Here is a 19,451-nt window from a genome sequence, read left to right on the forward strand (position 1 = left end):
AATCTCCGGCCAAGTGTGTCTCAACCGAGTTGGTGGACTGGTCCATATTGCAGCACATTGGACAACCATTGCGTGTATCGAGGAGAACCCGTTACAACAAGTTGAAAATCCCACAACCAGACCAAACGAGCAGAACTACCAAATCACGCCGTGCCCGAACCACTTCTTCATAAAGGAGAGGTATTCTGATAGCAAGCTGGAGCCAGAAGACACCATATACAAAACCACTGGGGACGATAACGAGATAGAGATGTCCGTGGAAGACCGCTACTTCTTAGACATCATGGAGAAAGGAGTCCATAAGAACCACCACGGCAACTGGGAGATGCCCCGGTCAGAGGTCATTTGTATGCCGAACAATCGAAGTCAAGCTCTCACCCGCCTCAATGGCCTTCTACGAAACTTCAAGAGGAAGCCCCAATTAGAGAAAGATTACCGTGAGTTCCTGGGGAGGATTATTGAACGAGGGCACGCCGTCCCTATTCCTGCCAGTGAACTTTACACCCGGTCCCCCCAGCCAGGACAAGTATGGTACCTCCCTCACTTTGGGGTTTACCACCCGAGAAAACCTGGACAGATCCGTGTAGTCTTTGATTCCTCGGCAGAGTTCAGGGGTACCTCACTAAATCAAGTACTGCTTCCTGGACCAGACCTATCGAATAGTCTGGTGGGTGTCTTATTCCGATTTCGCCACCACGAGGTTGGGCTCATGGCTAATGTAGAGCAAATGTTCCATTCATTCCATGTCGACCCGAAACACAGAGACTTCTTACGTTTCCTGTGGTTTGAAGATAATGACCCTGCAAAGAGGATCATGGAATACTGCATGACAGTCCACCTCTTTGGTAACGCCCCTAGCCCAGCCATAGCAACATTCGGTCTCAAGAGAACCGCAGATGACGGCGAGGAGAGGCTCGGCAAGGCAACCCGAGATTTTATTCACAGAAACTTCTACGTGGATGATGGACTAACATCAAGGCCCACACCAGAGGGAGCCATAGGGCTGATCAAGAGCACCCAAGCTGCGCTAGCCACCGCCAACAAGGTCGTATCCAACAATCCTAAAGTAACGGAAGCCCTACCCGTGGATGACAGAGCTAAGGACGTCCACGACCTGGACCTGCGAAACGATGTATTGCCAGTCCAACGCTCTTTAGGCGTTTACTGGGACTTATCAACCGACAGCTTTACCTTTAAGGTGTCCATGACAGAGACACCCTTCACGCGCAGAGGTGTACTCTCAGTGGTTAATTCAGTGTACAATCCCCTCGGATTCGCAGCTCCAGTCGTGTTAAGAGGCAAACTCCTACTACAGAAACTGGTCGTCATGGGAAATAAGAACAACAGAGATCGACTGAACTGGGATGATCCACTCCCAGACGAACTGATGCGAAGGTGGCAGTCTTGGAGAGATTCCCTTATCGACCTAGAGCAAGTGGCCGTCTCACGTTGTTACAGGCCAGAGGGCTTTGGACCGGTCGTCCGAAACGAAATCCACGCCTTTTCCGATGCCAGTCAAGATGCCATTGGAGCCGTTGTTTACCTGCGCCAGTTAAATGACAGAGACGAAGTCAATGTTTCCTTTGTCCTCGGCCAGTCTAAAGTCGCACCAACCAAACAGACTAGTATCCCTCGTCTGGAGCTTTGTGGAGCCGTCCTGTCGACACTAGCAGTTAAACGAGTTCTGAAAGAGATCGACCTAGAGATACATGAGGTCACGTTTTACACAGATTCCATGGTGGTGCTGGGTTACATACAGAATGAAGCCAGGCGATTTTATGTCTACGTGGCCAACCGAGTGCAGACAATACGCAGCATCTCGAAACCGGATCAATGGAGATATATCGACAGTGCGGCGAACCCAGCAGATTTAGCCACAAGAGATGTACCCGCAGCAAGTTTGAAGAGTTCACGGTGGTTGATGGGGCCGAGCTTTCTCAAAGAAATACAGATAGTTGATTCCCAAAGACAGGACCATATCACCCTGGACGAATGCGACCCAGAAGTCCGAACACAAGTCATTGCTTGTGCCACAGCAGTCACTACACCTGAAGGCCTCGGTTCAGCGAGAGCTTCTCGCCTTTCTAGTTGGTGGTCTCTTATCTGAAGCCTGGCCAATCTAATCGTGAAAATAAGAGAGTTCAAGGAAAGAAAGTCGGATCTCGCCCCAAATGAAGCCGTCAAGCGACCTGGTGATGACGCCAATAAATCCACACACCTGCAGAAACCTATCAGTCTCTTACGCCTGCCTTCGGTAGAAGAGTTCAACCAAGCTAGTGGTGTGATCATTAGAGCTGTCCAGGAAGAGAGCTTCCCCAAGGAGCTCAAGACCTTAAAGGGTGCCAACGAGAACTGCTCCCTTGACGAGCGCAACAGGGAGAAGGAAAAGGAATTGGCCAAAACATCCCAGCTGTATCGCCTGAATCCCTTCATAGACGAAGACGGAGTTCTTAGAGTTGGGGGTCGTCTTCGCTATTCCAGCCTTGATGGCAGTGAAAAGCATCCTATCGTGCTACCTAAGGGCCACCACGTCTCTGTGTTACTCATCGAACACTATCACGCCAAAGTTTGCCACCAAGGTCTGATCGGAGCCCACAGGATGGTAGCTAAAGTAATAAGTTCGTGTGTCATTTGTCGGAAGCTGAGAGGACGAACATTACAGCAGCACATGGCCGATCTTCCAGAGGAAAGAACCAGCCCGAGTCCACCATTCACGTATGTCGGATTCGACGTATTTGGACCTTGGCAGATATGCACGCGGAAGCTCAGAGGGGGAGCAGCCAACTCCAAGCGATGGGGTTCACTCTTTACATGTCTCAACAGCAGAGCAATTCACATAGAAGTGTTAGAAGCAATGGATGCAAGTGCGTTCATCTGCGCTCTTCGACGTTTTTTCGCGATCCGTGGACCAGCCCTCAGACTCCGGTGTGATCGGGGAACCAACTTTGTCGGAGGAAAGTCAGAACTTGAGGAAGGGTTCGCAGAGATGCACAATCAAGCAGTGCAAAGGTACCTGGTAGAGCAAGGGTGTGAATGGGTTTTTAATCCACCCCACGCGTCCCATTTTGGCGGAGTATGGGAGCGTCAGATTGGAACCATTCGTCGAATCCTTGATGCTATGCTCATGCAAATTGGAGGCCAACAGCTAACCCACGAGCTGCTCACTACCCTAATGGCAGAAGTCACAGGGATAGTCAACTCCCGCCCAATAGGTATCATCCCATCCGACATTGAAGAACCGCAGCCACTGACCCCAGCAATGTTATTGACCATGAAGACCCGTCCATTAACAGCACCCCCCGGAGAGTTCCACCCGCAAGACATGTATTCCCGAAAACGCTGGCGGAGGTCCCAATACTTAACAGACCAATTCTGGCTTCGCTGGAGACGAGAGTACATTCAAAATCTCCAAGTGAGGACCAAATGGAACGCCCAAGAGCCCAATATCGTTGAGGGTGACGTCGTATTGGTGAAGGATAACGATGTACACAGAAATCATTGGCCACTTGGGAGAGTGACCGAAGCTGTCAAGAGTGAAGATGGAAAGGTACGGAAGGCCACTGTGATGATTCACAAGGACGGAGGGAGCAAGGTTATTCTACGACCAATCAAAGAGCTTGTGAAGATCTTATCTTCCAAAGATATTTAGCGCAGGACGATGGACAATATTTTCTTGATTATTAATGTTTCAGTTTTGTAGCGAGGATTGCATAATCCTCGGGCGAGGAGTGTCACGTTCCCACGCGTGACCTAGGAACTTGATCGGCCCATATTATGAACTTTATTTAGCAATCTATCTTATCAGTTCCGCATAGTCTTCGCAGAGTAAACAAGTCCCGCTTTTTTCTGTAGTTCTGTTTTTTCAATCCCGGGCAATTCATCAAGTGTAAGTTTTATCCTTTCTTTTGTATCCTATTTTTTCGGATTCTTACTATCATGATGTATTCCGTTTTTTGATTAAGCCTCCCTTTTTTGTAGTTTCACCGTTCGTCGATTTGGCAATAAAATATTTGAATCACAAACTGGTTGTAATAGATGAACAGCGCCCTACGGGAACGCGACAGGTACCTTGCTTACGTAAGCAAAGCATGACGCCCTTGAGCCAAAGCCGGAAGAAGCTCAGGAGCTGAACAAACCACTAATGACACCAAGGGCTCAGATAAGAATAGGAAATTGGGTTGACAGAGCTGGTTCGCAGAGTTGTGTTGAGGCCTTATGTGCCACATGGCACGAAGTGGATAGGTAACAGGTAACAATAGTTGTAAGATTTGGGGTGGGTGGTGGGGGTATTTAAAACTCTGATCTTCAAAGTACATCCAAGTCATATGCCTACATACTACCCAATGTGTAAATGGTAAATTCACAAAGGGGTCAAAAGCAACTAGTTGCCTTCTGCCCTTTGAAGAACAAGCAAATACAAATCAAGCAATCATGGTTGAATCACAATAAATGCAACAAATCATAGCTAGTGAACAGTGTTTTGAAAAGTATGTATGTACATGTCATACTGCACGCATCAGTGAAATAAACTGTTCATCCAGCCATCATTCTAAAAAATCTTTCATATCTTGACTAATACTTACAGGTTCAAGACAGCCAACACAGTCCTGTAAATTGAGACACTCTAAGTTTGGTGATTTGGTTGCAATCACTTGCAGCAAATGGCCATTGATGTTCAATCCAGCAAGGTTCAAATATCGTAATGATTGCACACCAAGAATCGCTGACAGACAAGCTGAATCCTGCAGATGCAAGGCTCCTAAGTCCATGTTGCCTATGGATGTTTTACGCTCCAATTTCTTGAAACCATCACCCCAGAAGGGTGCTTGTATATAAGGGTTATCAGGCAAAAGAAATGTCTGCAGCATACCATATTCAAGCTGGTAAGCTAAGGCACCCAAAGCCATTGTCTTTAAACTACAAAGGGGTTCACTACCATTCTTACAGCACTTCGGAAACTGAAAACCACTTCCTTCAATAAGGATTTCGACACAATTAAAATTTCTTCTATTCTCAAACCACTGAAGTTTAAACTTTTTTAAATGAAGCCCACTGCAAATGACTGGCACTCCAAAATTAATAATTACAAGAAAAGGAATTTCACTCCTCAAATGTCCAGGATGCACTGGAAAACGAACTGTCAGACTATCCAATCCTGCAAAGACATCTACAAGCTCACGGCAGAAATGGGCTATATACTCCCTGTGATTTTCTTGCAGTGAAATAGGCATTGCGTCTGCAGTGGAGTATAAGTCAGAAAGTGTGATTGACCATTCCAGTGTCCTAATATGCTCATTCAGTTTTAGAACAGAGCAAATGGTTTTCTTGGTAACATCACAACCCACAACATTAAGAGACTTTAATTTCCTGCACTTTTGTAGTGCACTTGAAAGAGAGGCACCTTTCAACCAGTAGCATTCTCTCAAATCTAGTTTCTCCAGGGAATGCTTGAAAGTGCTGATGTACTTGCAGATAGTCATGCAGCTAGGAAAGTTTCGCCTCTGTTTTAAATGGAAACACCTGAAATATAAAGAAAAATGTCTGGCTTGCACTCTTTTTAAAGTTTACTATTGTGTTCATGGTGACACCCTCCCCTCCCTCTTTTGTCCACCTACTAGATTACATGGTGACAATCATCAGTTTGAAATCCAGTGAGGAGGGGGAGAGGGGAGGGGAAAGGGTATTCAAGTGGTCTGCACTTATGTCAAACTTCAGTTTTCTACTTGTGACTACCCCTCCCCCTTGAGAATCATGACTTTTAAATATAATAGTTAAGTGGTGGTGGGGAAGGGGGGTATTCAACTGGTCTGCACTTTGTCTTTCATTTATTTCATATACCACACGTTCGACATTCAAATCCTAGCAGTACGCAGGATGTTTGTCCCATGAACCTAGTTTAATGGCCTTAGCTCCCACGAGTCTCCTGTAGCTCAGTGGTAGAGCATCCGAATTAGTAATCGGAAGGTCTTAGGTTCGACTCCTGATACGAGCACTCGGATGTTTTTTCCGAGTATGGTAATGCCTGTGTCACTTTCTGGAATAATACATCATTCTCATTCATTCACCAGGCTTGAAATATAATATCACATTTATTTCATATGGTCTGCACTTATTTCAAAGTTTAGCAACACTTTTTCTAATAGACCCTTATCACACGGCAGCCATGTTGAGTCTTAGTATAATAAAAAGCTTTGTTTTTGCCGGCAAGCCTCGCACTGAATTCACGTCTGGCTGAGGCTTGCTATGCGACAAACAAAACTTTTTATTCCCTCTGAGACTTAATATGGCCGCCGAGTGATAAGGGTCTATAATTTGTGACTAACTCTCATCCACCCCACCAAAGCTCTTTTAACCACCTGGTAGATTATGTTGACAATCATAAGTTTGAAATACAGTAAGGCTGGGGAGTATTTAAGCGGTCTGCATTTATTTCAAAGTTCACCAATGCTATTCCTCTTTATGCATCTTATGGCTTGTTCTGAAATGGGGGGTGGGGGAGGAGGGGGAGGTGAAGTCTTAACTATTGAACTGAAGGCATAAATCATTCAACCTTCAAAAGTGGACACTATCCTGACACACTATAATGCAAGTTGCAGAGCATTGGTAATGACTAACGCACAGCTGAGCCGCCTTCATTCAGTATAGGTGGATTACATTGCCGCCATGTTGGTGGACAAAACAAAACAAAATTTTTTCATGTACTTTGCATCAAAATGGAATTCGACTCCCAGAGGAGAAAAATCTTATTGTTCCTATCCACCAACATGGCCGCCATGACGTCACATGCAATCAACCTATATTACAGTCATGCACAGAATCCATGCACTACTGTTACGCTAGCACTCTTCCACAAACGTCGAAGATGATTGAACAGAGTTTGTTAAATGTATGGGATTTACTAAGAAGAAATTCTTCCGAGCATCCTGCAACTAAGTCCCCGATTTTGCTACACAAATATAAAATATCTTACAGTTCAATCTTAATAACAAGCTTACAGTAACGTAAAAACAAACAAATCTTTAAAAAACCTATGTAGTCGAGGATGTAGCGCAACGTCGTGCCATCGTCGGTTTGCTCGTGATAAGGGAATTAGTTCTAAAGGATGAAGATTTTGAAATATCATGAAGAGGACTTCTTCTGGAAGCGACTCCATGTTGGATTTTCTCTTCAGAGTATGGGAACTTCATGTAATACCAACTGGAATTACCCCACAATGATGTCTTCCGGTTCCAGGTTCTTACGGTCAACATGGCGGACAGTTTGGCTTTTTGTTGAGTCCGTGAACATTTGCGTACTGAAAATTGCTTTTCTTTGCATAGAGAGCACTGCTGGTTAAGAATGTCCGGTATAATTAATTCTAGTGATTTGGATGTAACTTCCAAAAATGACAAAGTTGAGAACATGGAAGCAGAACCGCCATGTTCAAGCTTGGGAATCACGATTGAAAAACCAGTAGATTCCACGAGTGCAACAGATTCTGCACAAGAAGAACCTTCAAGTGTTGAAAACAGCGAAGGTCTCGAGGAAGGATTAACGAGAGTTGCACAAACCTGTAATGACCAGGATAAGCCAAATTATCAAGAAACCAGTCCATCTGAAACAAACAATCACAAGAATGCTAAGTCAGATAATTGCAGACTCGAAACAGACCTTCCAGTGCAAGAAAAACAATTCTTTGAGGTTGCTGAGCCAGACGTTCCTGAACAAAATAAAGAAAAAGGTGATACAAGAACAAGAAATGGCGAGGAAAAATCAATTGATAACCAACAGCAACTAGAGAGGGACACTCCAGTGACGACATATAAGCAGCAGTCCTCTATAGTTATTCAGCAAGATGTTGATGATCAAACAGAAGATATCAGTCACTCAAAACTGAATGATTATGTGGAAAAGACGAATGAGTTCGAGTTGGAAAAGGACACTCCAATGGAATCAGAGAACCAACTGTATGATTACTGTTTTTCACCCTTTAAGCCCTAAAAGTGATCAGCATTAAATTTGTCCTTGTAATATCTATGCTTATTCAACCCCTGAGGTCATGGGAATTAAGAATATATCACCCAAGCTGAATTTTCTTGATATTTTGAGAACTTCTCCCCCGTACTTTATAAGAAAACTATGGGGACAAGATAGGAGAATTTGTTCTTTGATATTAGAGGTTAAAGGGTAATCATTTGTCTCATGATTGTGTCACATATTAGCAATGTTTACAGTGACAAAGCCATCTTGAAACAATTGCAATTGCAATGCAGTGTGTCATTTTCCTGACTTATAATGACATCGTTAAATTAATTGGACTTTACCAGATGTTCTCTCCCAAAAAGGGAGAGGATCTAGTTATGAGATTTAAGGAATGAACACGTTGACAATAATTGATTGAGGGGAGCATGGATGGTGCAGTGTTGAGAGCACTCGCCTCCCACCAATGTGGCCCAGTTGCAGTTCCTGTAGTTAATGCCACATGTGGTCTGAGTTTGTTGTTGGCTCTCATCCTTGCTCAGAGAGTTTTTTTCCCAGGTACTCCAGTTTTCCTCCCTCCACAAAAACCAACATTTTGAACTTCCCATTCATTCTGGAAACAGTGGATGAATAGCCACTCTGTGGATAAGCCACTGAAACTCCCATTTATCTTTTTATTACTATTATTATTGTTTAATTACTTAAAATTTACTCACTAAGTAAATGTAAGCAACATGTTAAGATTTAAAACTTATGTTCACTGAGGCAGTGGGATCGGGCCCTGATTGTTTGGTCAATGGATCTGGACTCATGCTTCTTTGATTTTGGCATCAAAGAAACCTAAGGCCCAAAAATAACAACACAACAAAAAACAAACAAACAATAGTCTGGATCAATCTTTTAGACTGAGAACACTGTGTCAACACATCTTCATCCTGTGCTTGCCCTTTTGTGTTACTAATGCATGGACACTTAAATTAAAGCAATAACGTGTACACTGTACGTTGAAAAAAAGAGATGTCAAGTGGATTCTGGAAAATTTCCAAGATGGGCAGCATAAAATCCCTTCCCAGTATTTTTTATGCTCAGATACAAATATATTAAGGACGGTGCCTACTAATACCGAAGTATTTTTGTGCGGCTTATGACTATGCAGGAAAAACAGATCTTAGCAAGGCCTCTTGGAATCCAAAAAGATAATTGGGGGTAACTACGCATTTTTCAGAGATAATTAAGCAATAATATCTCTAAAAAGCGCCAAAATATAAAGCAATGTATGGGATTTTTTCCTAAATTCAAGCTTAATTATCTCTGAAAAATGCATGGTTACCCCTAATTTTCTTTTGAGATACCAAAAGCATTTGCTAAGTTCTGCTTTCTCCGTATAGTTTTAAACCGCGCAAAATTATCCCTGTATTAGTAGGCAGCACCCATAGGAAACCCGAGTATCTCGAGATGCACAGAACGTATGCGCAGTAACAATAGTAGGCACCGTCCTTAAATAAATATATTATGTGATAACATATATAAATAAAATTGTAATCAGAAACTCAACACAAAAATTTAATTCAAAACCTCAGTCTGGAAGTCAACCCAGAAGTAATTTGAGGCTTTTTCCATGTAGCCCTTCAATTTTAGTTGTGAACAACATGTGCGCAATCTTATCTGATGGTTGCTAAAATTTTACAGGCAAATGATTTATCAAAGATGTTTGATCAGGACCACTTTTTCACAGCTTCCAGGACCAATAAAATGAATTTTGTTTTATTTTGGCAGATATTCTGTGATGCGATATAACTTCAGTGCCACTCCTCAGCAAGTCACCGGGGCCTGGCGAGACTTTGAGTCCTCGTCATCAAACTTCCTCAAGGGCTGTAAATGGTATGTTTCATGATTAACTTATTGCAATACTCTGGACAGGACCTGGTTGTTTGAAAGCCAATTAACACAGTTTAATAATCCCTGATTAAGTTAACAGAAGTTTTCATTTGGTTTGTTTAAGATGTTTTTAAAAGTCAATTTTGAGCTTATGGTAACAACAATAACAACCTTTATTTACCTCATGATTGATTAGAGTGTTTTAAATACATTCTTATATGGTAAACATTTGTTTAATTTATTTTCAATCTAGGTCTAAGTCAAACCTAAGGGGCAAAAATCTTTTGGAGAAATCTTTATAAATAATTAGTAACAATAATTTTTATTAACTTCAATCAAAGTTCACTTTAACCCAATATTAGCTGGACTGTTCCAATACTTGTACAGGTATTTCAAAGGTGTTGATGGGTGTATAAGTATAAACATTAAGGACACTTAGATTTTGCACACCATTGACAAAATGTAATATATTGTTTCTCACAGGTCTCCTGATGGATCATGTATACTGACCAACAGTGATGACAATGTATTGAGGATATTTAACCTCCCAGTGGAATTGTACCATGGTACTGCTATGCAAGGGCTGTCAGAAATGGTATGACTGTGTCACCATTATTTCATTCATTTCATTCTTACAGCCCGGGGATGGGAGGAACTCCCGTATAAAAGTGACAGGGGTGATTGTCATACCTTTTAGGGGTTAAAATTTGTGGTTTGGAACCCGTTAGGGTGCTAAAATTCAAAACGACTTCTGTCAGAGGTATGGGGGTACCTTTTAGGGTACTGAGTCGAAAAATACCAGAGGAAGTAAAATTAATGTCAGTCAACTGATTCTGGTACCTCTTAAGTATAAAATTTTTTCAGACCACCCCGCAAATAAACAGAATTCTGGTAGTCCTTTTAGGTTTTTTTTTTTTTCAAAATTTCCGAGGATCACCCACATCACTTTTATATGGGAGTCCCCCCCACCCCCCAGGCCCTATAAATGCACTGTCCAAGGATGATATCATCAAAGACATCTACATGGGAGGTATTGCTTCACTTTACCAGATGTAGTTGCAAGATATTAATTAAAAACACTTGTGCTTACTTGTAAGTATTATTTCAGAGTTCATTGTGGATGAAAATGGGCCATTTTTCAATGGGTTCTTTCATGACGTACATGGCCCTTGAGTGGAACCGAGGCTGGAGTCAACTTTATTTTGAGGCAAACCTCACTGTTTTTCATCGTTATATAAATTATGTTCTGGTTTTACAAATCGGCTGGCATTTGCATATGAAAGCACTGAGGTTTGTGTCAAAACAAAGTACTCCAGCCTCGCCTCCATTCAAAGGCCAGGCTACTGAGCTCATAACTTTAAAATGGGCTATTAAGTTTACTTTGCTCCAGCTCAAATCTCACATATTTATTTTACACTGTACCATTCATTGATAAGTGGTTTTCCTAGTACACTTAAAACTGGCCGCTACATGTATTTGAGAGAAGTGACCACATTGTGCAGCTCCAGAAAAAATCCATACTCACCCCATGGAAGGTCATTGGAAATTCCTAGTGGGAGAGGGGTCTTAAAAGCCAAAATGTTAGAGGCAAAGTATAAAGGTACAGTAACTGGATTTTCCTAGGAGGAAGAAAGGGGGGGGGGGGGGAGGGGGTGAACAAAAAACCTTCGGTGGGGGAAGTATGGATATCTTCTGGAACTGCGCATTTCTGGCCATCAACCTTTACGGTAGGTTAAAAGTCCAAAAATAATGTATTTTTATTGTATTTCTAGTGTATAATATCCTCAGTGACGAATTCATTAAATTAAATTAATGTCGATACTCTAGTTTAACTGTCAATAGACTATAACCGCCCTTTACCTCTGGCTCAAATCTCACATGGCCATTTTATTGATCGCGTGCTTTTCATAATACACAAGGATGTGATATAAGAGAGAAAGAGAAAAGTTTCTGATCATCAGTGTAATGTTTTACATCCAATGTTGTAATAATTTACACACTGCTACCAGACTTCAATACTTTACATTGTACCTGCAGTTGAAATCTCAAATCTTATGACAACCATTTTTCCTCTCAATTGGTTTTCATAATTAAATAGGGATGCTATATACAGAAAGAGAGCATTTAGTTTATTATATTGTTGAGCTAAGTTTGTAAGTCTAGTGTTCTAGGTAACTAGTCCTCTGCCACCACAACAATTGACTTCAATGCTACTGTTCTGTTCTAAGGTGTCAGTGTTGCAGATGCCCGAGGGAGAAACAGTTTACGACTATCGCTGGTATCCACTTATGTCTTCGCTTGACCCTGACACTTGTTGGTAAGTTATATTAATGCTGGGCTATAGAATGGTTAAATACGAGACTTGCAAAGACGCCGAGACCCTCATTTAAAATCCGAGACCGAGACTTAACTATTGTTTTTCAAATCTGAGCCCGAGATGCTGCAACTAAAAAATCCGAGCGCGAGACGCTGTGAAATCAGCCTTGCTCTTTTTTTAGGCATAATACGGCAATTTACAAGCAGAATCATTATTTATCCAAGTCTACATGTTTCACAGCCTGCATGATTGCAACGTTGAGCTGTTTTTCACTATTATTCTTTGTTTTGTTGTTCTTTGATGGTTCATTCAGATTAAACAACTTGGCTTGCAAGATTCTGAGATTCATTAAATTCAAAATAGGAGATTCCAATTCCCGCTTTATTTTTTACAAGCTTGAGATTTTGAGACTCTAGTTTGAGACAATGAGATTTCAAGACTCACTGAAAATTTGCCGAAACCCATCATTTTTCACAGACCTTTTTTTGTAATAAGTATTTCTGTTTCAGTTTCTCATGCATGTCAATAATCAAATTTCAACAGTTTACTGAGTAGCAGTCGTGATCACCCCATCCACATGTGGGATGCTTTCACTGGAACAATAAGATGCACTTACAGAACTTACAATCACTTGGTAAGTCAGCCATCAACAGCATAATTATATAGCTACTTGCTACCAATGATATTTTTACAATAACTGTCAAAATTACCACACGCTGATTGGCTCATAGCTATTGTCTATAAGAGTACAGACAATAAAAATGACAGCAGATGTAACTCTCACGTTTCTTAACAGAAAATAAATGTTATTATAAAAGAAACAAATAAATGGCAGTTATCTATCCTCTTATATATAGACCATAAAATGTCCAAAACTTGGCAGTGAAACCACTCACCTGCGGCTCCTGGTTCCACTTGAGTTTTGAACATTTTTGACGCCATTTTATGGTCTATAAGAGTATAGAACATCTCTAATGTAAATCTCAAAAGTAACGGGCCGGGCCCCTGCCTTTTCTACTGACAGCTCTTCGTAACAATAGCATATTGTCACTTTTTAGGGGTTGTTACTTCCATGTGGTCAATGATTAACAATATATCAGTGTTCTCTTGCCAAAATGTGTTACCATGAGTCAGTAAGGCATGATTGTCCATGATTGTCATATTTTCTTAACTATTGTTGGTGACTGACTTTTCAACAACCACAGCTGAGATTATCATCAGAGTCATGCCATCTGTGTATCATCTGTCTCTGGCTATTGACCCACCCCACCCCCTTGCATTAACCCTCCCTCCCCACCCCTCCTGCCAAAAAACTCGCCATCGCATTTGTAATGTCACACTACAGTCATCAAAAAGAGCTTTTCCTGTCCGTGGTAAGGAGCAAAACAACGCCAAAAAAGGAAACATTCGACTTCTGGTTGCTGTCCGTGGCTCAGAATGTCTGTGCTTAAGCTCCCGAATACCAGTGCAATACTTCTCATGAATGAATATGAACCATTTTACCCACTAACAAAGATTCTTGCTGTCTGAGAAAGATTGTAAGTTATTTATTACTATCAGAGTTTACTTTCGGTACTTGTGGAGGCTGTTGCTTTCAGAGAGCAATTTCTTTCCAAACATTCATCATTTTCTTGCTTTGCTTCATTCCATAAGGATGAACTAGTTGCTGCAAACTGTGTTTCATTTAACTTGGATGGCAGTCAAATTTTTTGTGGCTTCAACAAGATGGTTAGAGTTTTTGATACAGCCCGACCAGGAAGAGACTTTCAGGAGAGGCCAACAACAGGTACATTGTAGGTTTTAATTTCAAGTAATATTTATTAATTAACAACTTCTGCTAATGGGCACCTTCATAACCACAATTTGGGCTAACTTTTCCTTAAATGCAGTCGACTCCTACCTAGTCCCAGTTCAACAATAAACAATGCCGAAAATAACTGCCGCTGCAGTTATGATCATCAAATTTAAACTTATCACCAATAGATGAGTGTGGTGAAGGTGCCTGCAAGGTTCATGGGGGAGCCCCAAGCAAGTGCGATAGGTAACCATGACAACCCTGTGAGCGGCAACCACCCAGGCACTGTCACACTGAATAGTCAGTGGAATATTGAATACTTACCACTACTTACAAAGAGGGAGGGGAGGGACGAGAGCCAAGCTTTTTTCTGTAACTGTTCATGTAGCACAACACGAGCAAAATGGTTGATACCAAAAAGGGGAGCTGTAAATTTACTGAGGCCCTGTGAAACCCTTGGACCGCCCCCCCTAAATTCAAGGAGTAGACCGCTGGCCAGCGTTGTCTTGAGTTTAACCTCGTCTAAATTACTTTAGCTCCATATAAAAATGAAAAATTTTATCTAGAGTGAGTCTTAAAAGAGTTAAACTCAGTTTTCTTAATATCATGGTTCTCGACGCCATTTTGACGAGTAGGCAAACAGGCTTGAAATAACAGTGTTTACATATAGACATCCGATGTCAAATAATTTTCATAAAACATCACTTCGGAAAAATTCATGAATATTTCGAAACTTTTGGTACTAGGAAAAGGATTTTAAGAAAAAAATTGGAGGGATGTAGCCGTGCCAGAAAGCGTCCAGTTGTGTTTTGAACTTTCCATACATTTGTCTCTATAGCGAACCAGCCGTGAACTGCTACTAAAAATAGTTCTTGGGAAAAAATACAGGGAAATGTATGGAAAGTTCAAAACATGACTGGACGCTTTCTAGGACAGCTATATCCCTCCAATTTTTTCCTAGAATTCTTTTCTTAGTACCAAAAGTTTCCAATTCATGAATTTTTCAGAAGCAATGTTTTATGAAAATTATTTGACATCCGATTTCCATACAAACACTGTTATTTCAAGCCTGTTTGCCTACTCGTCAAAATGGCGTTGAAAACCGTGATATGGCCCATTATAAATTAAATAAACCCTTTACTTTTTCGCTTTAGTGAAAAAGGAAGGCCAGACTGGTATCATTTCAAGCATTGCATTCAGTCCTGACAACTCTGGCATGTATGCTCTGGGATCCTACTCAAAATCAGGTACAAGGTAGTGACAACTTTACAACAAAGAATCCAAAAAGATTATTGAACAATCCTTTAGATTACTTATATGAATGAGTCAAACTTCAATATTGTAAAACTGCTCCCATAAGAACCAAATCAGCAAAACAAACATCGCATTTGGAAGGGATAAATTTGTAACCGACACTGCCTTTCAAAGCACAGTCCACTACACAAACAGAGGATGGTTAGCCTGTGGACAAATAAGCTTGTCACTTCTTGGGGTCTTCATCACTTCCACCTAAAGGTTCAATCATCAAAGAGGAGAAAGATCCTTGCAACATAAGCAGTTGTGAAAAGAAAGACTGAAAATTTTTTGGCTTGGATGGGATTCAAACCCATGACCCCTGTGACACCAGTGCAGTGCTCTACCAACTGAGCTATCAAACCAACTGGGAGCTGGTCATATTGTGAGTTTGTAATATACTCATGAAGGATGAATAAATGGATATGAATATATGAAACATATATATTTGATCTGCGGATGTAAGATCAAATAGAAGAAAGATCCTTGTAGTTAGTACGCAACATTAAGCAGTTGTGAAAAGAAAGTCTCAAAAAAAATTTGGCTTGAATGGGATTCGAACCCACAACCTGTGCGACGCTTGTGCAGTGCTCAGTACCAACTAAGCTATCAAGTCAACTGGGAACAGGTCATATTGCGAGCTGTAATATACTCGTAAAGGATGAATAAATGGATATGAATATACAAAACATCATATATTTGAACTGCGGATGAAAGATCAAATAGAAGAAAGATCCTTGTAGTTAGTACGCAACTTAAGCAGTTGTGAAAAGAAAGCCTGAAAAAAAATTATATATCTGAAATATATGTTTCATTTATTCATATTCATTTGGGTCAGTGATAATTTATAAAAAGCAAACCCCTTCGGCTATCTGCCTTCGAAGGAGACAAAAATATATTTTACTGTATGACCTTCTGTGTCAATGTTACTCCATTTTGGGCCCAATTGCTCAAAGCATGACTTATTGCTAATTCAGATCATTTTCTTGCTGCTTGATTGACTTTTATTCCGAGATAATAATAAACTTATAAATTGGCTTTCTATTAAGCATGCTTGAATGTTCGTACTTTAAATTTTTAAAGGGTTATTCATTTGTTTTTTCTTTGTTAGTTGGTGTGTACTCAGACCCAGATGGCGAGCTGATCTTCTTACTCCAAGGACTACAGGGTGGAGTCACTCATGTCATGTTCTCCCCTGATGGAACAAAGTTGTACAGTGGTGGCAGAAAGGTACAAAAATCTATTGAAATGGAATCATTAATAATTATTTCATCAATGTTATCACTAAGCTGTGATCATTATCATTGCCAATGATCAACATCAAGGTCAATGTCATTAGTCATCAGCATCATCATCATCATCATCATCATCATTATCATCATCATTATCATCACCATCATTATCATCCTCCTCATCATCCTCATCATCATCATCATCATCATCATCATCATCATCAAGTGACCTCACTTTGTTTCATTTCACCTGACAATATAGTTTATTGATTAGAGGCATTTACTTTGTGTTCAATAGGACAATGAAATCATTTGCTGGGATGTTCGCAATCCTGGAACAGTTCTTTACTGTATGCTGCGCTCAGTGGATACAAACCAGAGAGTATACTTTGATGTAGACAGGTAATACACCATGTAATAAGCTACATGCACTGGTAATTATGAATTCAAATCACTTGATAGATTTCAAGTAACGTTTGCAAATCATTATCTCATAATATTACTCTTTTATTCCTCACAAAAGCTAGCTTCGTCCTTCGCCAGGAGGTGATTCACACCCTTCATACAACATTAACCCTTTAAGCTTTAACAGTGATCAGCATCAAATCTCTCCTTGTATTATTAATGCTTATTCAACCCCTGAGGCCATGATTGAGAATTAAGGATATGATCACCCAAAATCGATTTTCTTGATATTTTAATAACTTCTCCCCAGCACTTTTATAAGAAAAGTATGGGGACAAGATAGGAGAATTTGTCCTTTGATATTAGGGTTTAAGGGTTAAGGAAAATGTAGGCCAATCCATCAGGAGCATTCATATAACAAATGTAGAGGTTAACACCACTTTCCCTCTCTGCTGTCATTTTTACAGATCTGGACAGTACGTAATTTCTGGTAATGCTGATGGTACAGTTTCTGTGTGGGATTCAACACTTCCTCCTGTTAATTGTGACACCTCAACTGACGCCATATTGCAGCCAATCATGAACTTTGTTGCTCATGGAGACTTTGTAAATGGAGCAAGGTAAATAACGCACTTGGAAAAAATTGAAGGCTTGATTCGAAAACTGTGCTAAGGGAGGATTTGGTGTTATAACCCAAACGTAATTTCTGGTAATGCTGATGGTACAGTTAACGACTTCTGCTTTAGCGCAGACTCGCGTAAGAGACGTAGTTTCCATGTTTGTGGTTTGAACTTATAGCGATCATCGCTGTGATTTAAAATGTTGATGTAGGCCAGATAACCCGCAACAATAATATTATTGACACTGCTGGAAAGAGCACCTTAAATGCACCCCTGCACCCCTTAAATCAGTTAAATGCACCTTTTATGCACCGCTGGTTTCCCGCTCTTACCGGGAAATGCATTGGTGCCTTGATTCCTTTAGCTTCAGTACAAAGAGAAAACGAAATAAAATATTCGTTTTCCACTCACTTGATTAGAGAAGGATGTGATTAAACTCTGAGGCAATTTTGTTTTTCGTAGTAGAGAGATTTAGAATTTAATACATTTACGGCAAAGGGCAAATGGCAGAAATGACCACCTGACCATGTTTAACCCACATTTCCCGCTCACTTTTTCCGTTTCCCTAAACGCGATTTTAAATCTGTTGTTTTCAGTTTTCACCCCAGCCTTCCTCTGCTGGCCACGACCTCCGGCCAACGGCAGTTTGAAGAGCCTGGGAATGACAGTGATAACGAGGACACCATGGATCAGGACGTGGCGATACACGTTGATAATTCACTCAGGATATGGGCAGCTGGAGAGCAACTGTTACAGTAACTGGAAGGCGAGCTTTTTATTTCACAGAGTTGGTGCCGTCTTGGACAAACTTTCAGACCGGTACTCAATGTCGCCTGACTCAACAGTTAGCAAGGTTATCTACCTGATTAACACCACTCCAACGCTCAGTCAGCTCACAGGATGAGAGAGGGATCCATTAGCCTGCTAGCAACAAAACCCTGTCTTGATACATCATCAGATCCTGTGCCCATCTGGGAAATAGGGTTGGGCTCTCTTGCGGTATGGGGTCGACAAACTAGGAGAATGTCCATTCTGTTTTTATTAAAAGCGGACTGAAGAATACTACAAATGAGTAACTACCTGGTTGTGTTTGCAAAATAGTAAATACCTTTGACCCAGGAATATCAACTTTGACTTCCGAATACAAGCCGTCGACGTTTAACTTGGGAGCTTAAGCAGCGACGACGGCAACGCCAACGAAAACGCCACTTGAGAATATAACTTTATTTTGTTTGATCAGTCTACTTTGTTATTATTTCAACTCGTTCAACTTTTACAGAGACGGGGAACTACCCAGGAACGAAATTGGTAGGCGTCGCTTTCAAGTTAAAAAAGAAAATGAAACATTCGCCGTCGTGTGTTCACGTTCTCGGCAAAACCTTGAATTTGGTCATTTCACGTTGTTATTTTGCACAGGACGGCAAAGAAATGTACCAAAAGTTATAACGCACGTGCAGAGCGATTGTTTGTGCTCATCAAACCTATTGTTTTGCGGCGTTGTCGTTGCCGTCGCCGTCGCCGTCGTCGTTGAAAATGTAGTACTAACGCAAAACATCGACGATGATGATGCTTAAAAATGTGACTTTTTTTGGTGATACGCTTATTCAAAACAGTCACTCTTGGATAAGAAAATGCATAATAGGAAAAAAGAGACTTAGTTTAAAAACTCTGTAGATCGGAATCGGGTACAGTGAAAACACTCCTTACGGGCACCTCTTGATACGGACATCTCCCTATTACGGACAGTTCACTTGGTCTCTGAGCGACCGAAATCCATATAAAGCCTACTTCTCTAAAACGGACACCTCTATAATACGGACACTAATTCATGTCCCCCGGTGACCGTTGTAAAGAGGTTTGACTGTATAGTTATATCATGGTGAAACTGCCTTCGTAATCTTCCACCCTAGAGTTCATGTGCTTCGAAAAAGCGCCCACGTTGTTATTGAGGG

The 19,451-nt window shown here is 41.1% G+C and overlaps 2 protein-coding genes across 2 annotated transcripts in view; one reads left to right on the forward strand and one right to left on the reverse strand.

Moving 5' to 3' along the window:
- The window catches only part of LOC146469370 (F-box/LRR-repeat protein 18-like), a 26,247-nt gene extending 19,014 nt beyond the window's left edge, over window positions 1-7,233 (reverse strand). The window contains exons 1-2 of the mRNA XM_085123433.1: window positions 7,029-7,233; window positions 4,584-5,520 (exon numbers count right to left, since the gene is read on the reverse strand). Of these exons, the coding sequence (XP_084979559.1) occupies window positions 4,584-5,520; window positions 7,029-7,153 (1,062 nt within the window). The 5' untranslated portion in view covers window positions 7,154-7,233. The remainder of the gene's footprint in view (window positions 1-4,583; window positions 5,521-7,028) is intronic.
- Window positions 7,205-18,970, forward strand: LOC146469371 (telomerase Cajal body protein 1-like). The gene is made up of 11 exons (XM_085123434.1): window positions 7,205-7,946; window positions 9,736-9,840; window positions 10,321-10,432; window positions 12,066-12,154; window positions 12,698-12,788; window positions 13,808-13,940; window positions 15,104-15,196; window positions 16,354-16,472; window positions 16,773-16,876; window positions 17,347-17,499; window positions 18,096-18,970. The coding sequence occupies exons 1-11, from the start codon at window positions 7,339-7,341 to the stop codon at window positions 18,256-18,258; spliced, it is 1,770 nt and encodes a 589-aa protein (XP_084979560.1). The 5' UTR covers window positions 7,205-7,338; the 3' UTR covers window positions 18,259-18,970.
- The last annotated feature ends 481 nt before the right edge of the window (window positions 18,971-19,451 follow it).

Source organism: Pavona decussata, unplaced genomic scaffold (genome assembly GCF_977016875.1).
Source record: "Pavona decussata unplaced genomic scaffold, jaPavDecu1.1 SCAFFOLD_124, whole genome shotgun sequence".
Classification (NCBI taxonomy): Eukaryota; Metazoa; Cnidaria; class Anthozoa; order Scleractinia; family Agariciidae; genus Pavona; species Pavona decussata.